Below are 10,399 nucleotides of genomic sequence, written 5' to 3'. Positions count from 1 at the left end.
CGTCTTTTATTGCTTATTGACTCAAAAGCTTCTGGCAGCGTGTTGAATGTTCAATAACAGATTAAAATCAATCAATTAGTTGAACTCACGGTGCGTGTCAGAACGATCACATTTACTAGGTGAAAGCACATGAACACCACCACAAAGTCGTAATTACAAGTAGGAAACAAGTTTTCTCAGAGGTCCGAGTTTCCAAGTTGGGGGTATCATTTGGGGTTGTGTAAGTTGGGGGTGTGTCAGTTGGGGTATCATTTGGGGTTGTGTAAGTTGGGGGTGTGTCAGTTGGGGTATCATTTGGGGGTGTGTAAGTTGGGGGTGTGTCAGTTGGGGTATCATTTGGGGGTGTATAAGTTGGGGTGTGTGTCCATTGGGGGTGTCATTTGAGGGGGTATCAGTTGGGGGTCTTATTTGAGAGGTGTCATTTGTGGGTGTGTCAGTTGGGGGTCTGTCACTTGGGTGGTGTCATTCATGGGTGTGTCAGTCGAGGTTGTGTCATTTGGGGGTAACAGTTGGGGTGTCATTTATGGGGGAGTCAGTTGGGGGGCATCATTTGGGGGTGTGTAAGTTGGGGGGGGTGTCACTTGGGAGGTGTCATTTGGGAATATATTAATTGGGGGCTTGTCAGCTGGGGGGGGGTGTCAGTAAGAAAACTGAGTGAAATCAGCAGATGAGTTGAAATTGAATGTTTATTCATCCTGTAAGCAAATTTCAGTTATTTTCAGTTGTTTTAATTCATTTCAGTTATTGTGATAAAATTTGTAACAATAAAGTTTACAGTGGCATCATAAACTGACCAAAACACACCGGATTCATATTCTTCTTTCTTTATTTTCTAGAAACAGAGATAAAAAACCTGGCTGTATTTTTTGTAGCTCATTAAAAGAACCTCCATCTTGCTCAGGCGATCCTGACGTCGTAATTACGACTTCCCACCTCGTAATTATGAACCTGAACGCACAGTTCGTCTTTTCCACCTGACTGCTCTCCTTTCACTTCTACGACTCCTTTCTGCTTCTGTCAAAACTCTGAAGGCTTTCAAACTAAATCAAGAACAAATTTACACCCAGACAGTGAGACTCTGAAGTTTGCAAACGCAGCATAACTATTTATTAAAAGGTTTCAATTGGTTTATCACGGCATGTGGCTGAAATATTCTCCTTACCCCACCGTTTTCCCATCAGGCTTTGGGCCAACTCTAACAATAGGCAATAATATCGCTGTCACTTTCACTGCATAGTTCAAAACAAGAAGCGACGCTGCTGCTAAATTTGCTGACGCTGAGAATCCCGCTGAACTCTGAGCTGGAGTTACGGAAAGTTTCAGATGAATGTGCTTGGTTTGTAAAACCATGAGGTCCTGAGGGAAGGAAAAAAAGGAAAAGGCCTGAGTACATCACGTAATCCAGCCGTGTCGGTGTAGTCATATCCAAACACACTCCAGGTAAAGAGCGTGAAACTTCCTGCTCAGAGTCTCCACATGACCAGAGCGAGGAGCGAACATTAAGAGCAGATAAAAATATTCCTCATGTAGGCAGAGCAGCGACAGAGCCAGGGAGTGAGGGAGGGCTTCTTCATTTATAGCTCTCGTTATCAACTCCCTCGTCTATTTTTACTCGAAGAACAGAGTGTTAATTCAGTGTTGAACCTCCAGGGCTTCACACCTCACGCTAGCCATGAGCGAATGATGAGAGAATGGAGCACATTTAAGACACCACAGGAGCAAAGTCACAGATAAAAAGAGAGGAGAGAGAGAGAGAGAGAGAGAAAGGGAGATTATAGAGACAAAGGACTGGAGAGAAGAAAGGGACGAAGAGAGAGACTTAGAGAGATGGCTCACAGCGGATTTACAGATATCAGTGTTTTATCTCATGAAGAGAAAACCGGGAGCCACAGTGCCGAGAAAACTCCTGAAGATACCAACAGAGAATAAACCTTCTGATCTTCAAGATGGGAGGGGGAGGAGCTTATAGCTATCAGGATTGCAGGAGGAGGAGTTTATAGCCATCAGGATGGCAGGAGGAGATTATAACTAAAAGGATGGCAGGAGAAGAAGCTTATATGTCTCAAGATGGCAGAAGGAGAAGCTTGTGGCTATCAGGATGGCAGGAGGAGGAGCTTATAGCTATCAGGATAGCAGGAAGAGGAGCTTATACTTAACAGGATGGCAGGAGGGGGAGCTGATATGTCTCAAGATGGCAGGAGGAGGAGCTTATAAGCCTCAAGATGGCAGGAGGAGGAGCTTGTAGCTATCAGTTTGTCAGGAGGAGGTACTTGTAAGCCTCAGGATAGCAGGAAGAGGAGCTTATATCTGCCAGGAACGTGGGGGAGGGGCTTGTATTTCTCAGAATTCATTAAAATGAACACTTTGAATTATGTATCAGTTCAACACATACATTACTAAAAAGAAGATGAATCTTCAGAAACATTTATAAAGCATTAGAACAATGTGAGAATTGAGATCATAAAAAGGTAGCGATGGTCAGTGGAGTATGAAGCTGTCAGTGTGTGGACGCACGTCCAAGGCTGTAACACACACTGACTCTTAAACAGACTCACTGACTTCCTCAACTGGAGGAAAAGTGCAGGATTCTTCTGGATATTTGGGACACTTGACACCTGACCTTATTAATTCTTACACCCGATGAATGAAAGCACTAGGAGGACAGACATGGCTCTGGGTCCATATTTGCATATTCATGTATATTCAGAAGTCCTGGTATTTTGAAAATAAGGGTGCAATGTCTTCTCTAACTGTTTTGAAACAATTAATTTATTGTCCCCACTGTGTTGAGTTCTGGACTCTGATTGGTCAGAGGGTTCTAATTCTCTCAGTTCTGACCGTAGCAGAGGTTTATATTAATGCACTCATTCTACCTTATTGTTTCTATAGCAACAGATCATTCAGATGGACTGTTACTTATAATGTCTAGGAAGGAGTCTCTAGTGTCAGCTGTAACATAGAGTCTGTCTGAATGTCCCTCTTTCTGTCCATCCATCTGTCCATCTATTTCTCTGTATTTCTCCATCCATTCATCTATCTGTCCATCTACATGCCTGTCTATCCTTTTATTTATGTTTTTGTCTCTCCCCACACCTGTAGGTCCATATGCATCTGCATACTGGGAGAAGAGCAGTGTGGACTCTGGTGCTGGTCACAGCATAAGTTCCTCAGCTCATAATGTCACTCAGAGAGCTTTAGGGGAATGCAGTAGCTTAGTGGTCAAGGTGTTAAACTAGTGACCAGAAGGCTGTGAGTTCAATTGCAGGTCCACTAAGCTGCCACTGCTGGGCCCTTGAGCAAGGCCCTTAGCCCTCAGTTGCTAAAATAAGATAAAAATGTAAGCCGATCTGGATAAGGATCTGGATAAGGATCTGGATAAGGATGTCTGCCAAATGTACAGCAGTGTAATTTAACCATCATACGCAGAACTTCAACATTAATCACTAGAATAAATAGTTTTAGTGTGTACACCATCTTCCACATCATCACAAGAAGTAATACAAGCAACTCAAATTATGACACACACACAAACACACACAAACACACACTGGGAAGAGAACAGCTCATTAACAGGAGTGTGTGAAAACGGTCATTATGGAGGAGCGCAATGATGCAGCAAATCCGATGAGTAACACAGATCCTGCAGATTTATATTTATCACTTTTAGAAACGCTTCGTGTCTCTACATCCACAGTGTGAGGAGAAAAAAAGACAGAAAGAAAGACGCTAACCATCTCACAAACATCTCCAGTCTCTTCACTAATACAGGGTGATGTAGTGACTGGATTCAGGACAGTAATTCCTCTGCTGAAGAAACCCACTCTGGATAGCTCTAACATCAGCACCTCTCCACTGTGCTGTATACAATCAACCTCAAGTCTCTCTACCTCACACACAAGATCCTCACCATCCTCGTCCTTTCAGCAGCCTTCTGCATGGTCATGCACATGACTCTCACGAGTCTCAGCACATCCTGCCTGAAGGGTCTGTCAAATCAGGCATCATGAAGGAGATCCACTTCTGCTCCACTTCAGACTCAATCGTGTCCCACAAGGCTTGGTACTCTGCCCTCTTCTGTGTCCCCTTTACACTTAATCTCGTGATGAGGTCATATCCTCTATACACATTCTCTCAGTGAGGTCATATCCTCTATACACACTCTCTCAGTGAGGTCATATCCTCTATACACACTCTCTCAGTGAGGTCATATCCTCTATACACACTCTCTCAGTGAGGTCATATCCTCTATACACACTCTCTCAGTGAGGTCATATCCTCTATACACACTCTCTCAGTGATGTCATATCCTCTATACACACTCTCTCAGTGAGGTCATATCCTCTATACACACTCTCTCAGTGAGGTCATATCCTCTATACACATTCTCTCAGTGAGGTCATATCCTCTATACACACTCTCTCAGTGAGGTCATATCCTCTATACACCCTCTCTCAGTGAGGTCATATCCTCTATACACCCTCTCTCAGTGAGGTCATATCCTCTATACACACTCTCTCAGTGAGGTCATATCCTCTATACACACTCTCTCAGTGAGGTCATATCCTCTATACACACTCTCTCAGTGATGTCATATCCTCTATACACACTCTCTCAGTGATGTCATATCCTCTATACATACTCTCTCAGTGATGTCATATCCTCTATACACATTCTCTCAGTGAGGTCATATCCTCTATACACACTCTCTCAGTGATGTCATATCCTCTATACATACTCTCTCAGTGATGTCATATCCTCTATACACATTCTCTCAGTGAGGTCATATCCTCTATACACACTCTCTCAGTGATGTCATATCCTCTATACATACTCTCTCAGTGACCCCAGTGCTATGCTGATGACACTCATCTGCTCTCACCCTCAGACTCGAGCTGCTCTTCATCCCTGCAGAGGTCTCCTCATGCTAGAAACTTCTGATCTCTCTGGACAACAAGGGTTTGAGTGCCACCTCTGTCCTGGTTTCCTCCAAGTGCTCCAGTTTCCTCCCCAAGCCTCCAGGGATGAAGAGCAGGATTAAGTGCAAAGACATTCTCTGGCAGTCTGGCATCTGTAAATTGCCCATAGTGTGTGTGTGTGTGTGTGTGTGTGTGTGTGTGTGTTTCCTGTATAGGATAAGCACTACAGTAACTGGACAGATGGATGGACAAACCTTTCTTACAGCTTTTTTAGACTGATGGAAGTGTAAAGGCATTCTGTAAAACATCGATGAATATTCATGAGCATTTCTCAGAGCTGGTGTTTGATTGGCTGAGGGCAGTCAGGTGTGTGTCCTCAGCTTTCAGAGCTATAGCTATGTTTCTCCAAGAGTTCTGCAGAAACCTGAGCACTCTGAATGGTTCTCACTGCTCAACGGCTCTACACCATCGACCAGCTGAGAAATGATGAGCGCTGAGCGTGAAAGACAGAACACACCTATATGTGAAATGTCACCGAGGTGTAGAGACGAGATTAAAGAAAATGTTACTGAAACCATGGATCTGGAGAATTTTGACCCAATGTTTCGGACACACAGCCAGACTGAGCAGCGCTCACTGGGGTCAGGTGTTTCATCTAATCGCTCAAGGCGTGATTAGCCAAGAAACAGTCTATGAAGTGAAGAAGAAAACCTATAAAGATCAATAAATGTCAACAAGAAAGGATCAATACTATAATCTGCCTCACTGGAGCTTCATACAAACCACTGAGAGAGAGAGAGAGAGAGAGAGAGAGAGAGAGATAAGGAAGGAAAGGAGGATGAGAAATAAAAGAAGCTGAATATTTAGCATGTGCAGTAATGATGTCATACTCCCCCCAAAATACTCACTAATTATACTACTGATGTGTGTGTGTGTGTGTGTGTGTGTGTGTGTGTGGGAAATGAAAGACAGACATCAAAGCACTCATCAGTTAGGTTCGCACACATCTCTCTCTCTCTCTCTCTCTCTCTCTCTCACACACACACAAAATACACAAATCGTTTGCTAATGAATGTTAATAAGCACGAGTCAGAATCAGGCAGTCTTATTAGTACTACATGAGTGAAATAGGACACACACACACACACACACACACACACACAAACTGTCCTTGGTGTCTTTATTTAGCTTCAGTGTGCCAGGCATCAGTGCACCGGGTTTACACACACACACACACACACACAGTGCAATGTAGCGGACAAATAAACAGTAACCCTCCGTAACCAACTGTGTGTGTGTGTGTGTGTGTGTGTGTGTGTGTGTGCGTGATGCAGACATTTCTATTAGTGTGTGTTTGCAGGCATGTCAGAGCGCGCGCTCCAGCGCAAGCGATATTAAAGCACCACACACTCGCCTCAGAAAGTTGGCCCGCATCTGTAAAAGCTAAATAATACTAAAGGTCTCCAAATTCTTCCTTTTATCATCATCATCATCATCGTCATCATCACGTGCAAAAATACAATAAAAATAATAAAATACTTGAAAACTACAAATCATAAATGAGGTCAGCAATCTCTTTCTAGCTCTATCTCTCTCACACACATACCCGCGCGTGCACACACGCACGCGCACACACACACACACGCACACAAATGCGCGCGCGTTCAAACTTGCTCAGTGGGTCTGGTGTGCGCGAGCATTCTTCTGCGTTCAAATGCGATGCTGTGTACACAGACACGTATAACTTCTTCCTTACTAGTGCTTTGTGTGTGTGTGTGTGTGTGTGTGTGTGTATACGTTCCTCTGTTTATGCACATGCATGTAATGTTGTGTGTTCAAGCATAAATGTATGTCTTTGCACGTGCAGGTACACACAAAGGCGAGCGCGTGCCCTGAAACTTGTTCCTTACTGGTGCTGTTGTACTTGACCCCGTTGATGAAGTCGGGACACGGCCGCGCCACCACTCTCCCCGCGCCGCTCCTCGGCCAGCACGTGCCGATCTCATCCGCCGTGGCGTTGCAGTACAGGACGTCTAAACAGAGACAGGAATGCATGAAAAAAAAATTAAACCCAAAAAGATGAAAGAATTCATGACGCAAATTCAGACAGAACATCTCCATCACCGGAGTGAGTGAGCGGGAGAGCCACGCGCACCTGACGCGTTTCCGTACGCAGCGTCTCCAAACGCGTCCGCGAGGCTGCAGTTCACCTCCACACTGAGCAGCTCCAGCAGACTGACCTCCATTAATCACTCACTGCCGCCGGGGATTAGTGGGTTTATATATATATATATATATATAGATAGATACTGGACCGTCAGGGAGCCGCGTGTCGAGTTGTTGCTCCTTCTCAGCGCTCAACTCCGCTTTAAAGCTCCTGCGCGATGCCAGCGCGCGCGTGCGACGCACACATATATACACACACACATAGATACACACACGCGCGCGCACGCATACCGGCTCCATCCCAAACGGTGTGTTTTGATGAGTGCACTACGTAGGGTGTATGTGACGTCACCTCCCCGCCCGCCTATAGCACAGTGGAGCGGGAGAAAATCCGGGATTCGCGCGAACTGTGCGGAGAAGATCGCTCCATAATTTCACTTCCTCCGTCAATCACGCACAGGCGAACCCGCAAATTGCGTCAGGGTTTCCGTGAGGAGAGTTCCCGGTGTTACACACACACACACACACACACACACACACACTGTATTCCTGAAAACTACTGGAATAGAAAATACGGACTGAAGAAGGAAACGTTTACTTTGTAAATTCGATGTCACATAAAAACAAGAAACAAATTTTTAAAGAAAAAAGTTTGAAAAGACTAATATGGTGACACAGGATTGAAATAAATCTAAGAGAAGTGTAAATATATCAGAACTACCCCGTTTTACAGTATACTTAAGTAGCTGTAACTAGTGCACGTGCAGAATGCAGCGAACTGTTCAGATCGGTCCATAATTCTGCTCCAAAAATTCATATACTACAGTAATTACATTAATCATAACACAATAACGATCAATCTGGTATAGATATAAGCTGTATAACCCTTAATTTAACACACACACACACACACACACACACACACACACACACAGGTCTGTTGTGAATGGGAAATATTAACACTACTGTTGAACTGAATGAGAATATGAGCAGTGCATTATGGGTAAGGTTTTATTTTTGTTAGTATTTGTGATGAAAGTTTTGTGTGATATCAGTGATGATGTGAGGATGTGGAGCGCGGCGTATCTCAGCGCTAAACTGCAAGAGAAACATTATTCATCTGCTGTCGCAGCAAAATGCTTCAGAACTTCACTTTTCAGGATTTTTCTTTTTCTTTTTTTTGCTTCTGATGCTGACTCATGTTTTATTTTATTTTTTTCCTGGAAGTCTGCTGTTTTTATTTAGAATAGATATTACACTGTAAGAAAAAATAAATAAATAGCACAATAAATACAAAACATTATATATAATTATTTAAAAATAAAATAAGTTGATATTTTAGAGAAAAGAAGCAGCGGCAGGATGGTGTGTGTGATGAAGTGGATTAAATGTTGATTAGTTTCCTCTTACAGCATGTCATGAAGGGTTTTTATTCCTCTTACACCGCAGCAGGACACGCTGTACTCTGTATCCGTTTATAGCTTCACCTCAGACACTGGAGACTCCTTCCATAAGTGTTAAACAAACAGAAAACGTCAGACCTCCAGCTTTTCCTTCACACTCCACAGTTTCTCCTTCATTGTTTGCTGTGAATGATGAAGTGATGCGTGTTGAAAGACCACAGGCCGTAACGGATTTCCAGGATTAACCCAAGCTTATCTCCCACAGAGCACGCTGAGCTTCGTTCCTGGAAAACATTCTGTTCTTTCACATGTGGTGAGATCAGACGCTGGGCCGTAGAGACTCGAGGTAGAGTTCATCCCACAGAGAAGGGTTTAATACTGAAATGATACACATCAGACCTCAGAGAAAACTACGCACACTAACTATTTACTTAAACAAATAAGCAGAATGGAACTGGACTGATGTTGGACGATGTTGTAGGTCTGGCTCACAGTCTCCACTCTAATTCATCACAAAGGTGTTCTATGGGGTTGAGGTCAGGACTCTGTGCAGGCCAGTCAAGTTCCTCCACACCAAACTCACTCATCCATGTCTTTTTATGGACCTTGCTTTGGTCACTGGTGTGCAGTCATGTTGGAACAGGAAGGGGTCATCCCCAAACTGTTCCCACAAAGAGCATGAAATTGTCCAAAATGTCTTGGTATGAAGCTGAAGCATTAAGAGTTCCTTTCACTGGAACTAAGGGGCGGAGCCCAACCCCTGAAAAACAACACCTGAACTCAATGATGTGGAGGGGTGTCCCAATACTTTTGGCAATATAGTGTGTATCACCATTTAGTAGTCTAGGGAAAAACAAAAATCCTTCTGAAACACTACAAATTCTTAATGTCCTGATTATCTACTTTCATATGAGCTTCATATTAACCTCCACTGTGGAGTGGAACATGACAAAGACGCTCAATCATCAAGATGGACACCAAGAACTTTTATATGAATTCTGTCTGAGATCAGATGCTGCTTGTCCAGCTGTCATGTTAGCATTTCTTGATCAGCCAAAACATTATGACCAGGTGAAGTGAATAAGACTGAGTATCTCCTCATCATGGCACCTGTTAGTGGGTGGGATATATTAGGCAGCAGGTGAACATTTTGTCCTCAAAGTTGATGTTAGAAGCAGGAAAAATGGACAAGTGTAAGGATTTGAGTGAGTTTGACCAAAAGGACCAAATTGTGATGGCTAGACCACTGGATCAGAGCATCTCCAAAACTGCAGCTCTTGTGGGGTGTTCCCGGTCTGCAGTGGTCAGTATCTATCAAAAGTGGTCCAAGGAAGGAACAGTGGTGAACCGGAGACAGGGTCATGGGCGGTCAAGGCTCATTGATGCACGTGGGGAGAGAAGGCTGGACCGTGTGATCCGATCCAACAGACGAGCTACTGTTGATCAAACTGCTGAAGAAGTTAATGCTGGTTCTGATAGAAAGGGGTCAGAATACACAGTGCATGAAGGGGGACCAACACAATATTAGGCAGGTGGTCATAATATTATGCCTGATCAGTGTATAATATCTAGATAAATAGATAATAGATAGCATAATACACGCAGACATCTCTCAGGTCTGATCTTGTTTCCTCAGCAGCCAATCAGAATCCTTCTCCGCTTTCTCAGTCCAGGAACAAAAACCTAACGAGGTGATGAAATCTTTTTCAGTGGCGTGAAAATGTTTCAGATGATGACGACTGTCGCTCTTCACGGCTTTTATATATCTTTTATATCCACACGTGCCAGCTGAACCACCAGAAGATAGTTCCCAGGTGCCGCATTACCATGAAAATCATGCTGGGAAAATCTGCTGTAAAATTAACACACTGTAAAAAAAAAAAAAAAAAAAAAAAGACTTAATGACCAGAAGAT

At 43.6% G+C, this 10,399-nt stretch overlaps 1 protein-coding gene across 1 annotated transcript in view; it reads right to left on the bottom strand.

Annotated features, from left to right (window-relative positions):
• The window catches only part of LOC131356812 (corticotropin-releasing factor receptor 2), an 80,832-nt gene extending 73,536 nt beyond the window's left edge, over nt 1–7,296 (bottom strand). The window contains exons 1-2 of the mRNA XM_058396023.1: nt 7,072–7,296; nt 6,827–6,949 (exon numbers count right to left, since the gene is read on the bottom strand). Of these exons, the coding sequence (XP_058252006.1) occupies nt 6,827–6,949; nt 7,072–7,162 (214 nt within the window). The 5' untranslated portion in view covers nt 7,163–7,296. The remainder of the gene's footprint in view (nt 1–6,826; nt 6,950–7,071) is intronic.
• Nucleotides 7,297–10,399: the final 3,103 nt, after the last annotated feature.

This window comes from Hemibagrus wyckioides, linkage group LG07, assembly GCF_019097595.1.
Source record: "Hemibagrus wyckioides isolate EC202008001 linkage group LG07, SWU_Hwy_1.0, whole genome shotgun sequence".
NCBI classification, from domain to species: Eukaryota; Metazoa; Chordata; class Actinopteri; order Siluriformes; family Bagridae; genus Hemibagrus; species Hemibagrus wyckioides.
The sequence above is the reverse complement of the archived record's forward strand: the minus strand, read 5'-3'. Positions and strand labels throughout refer to the sequence as shown.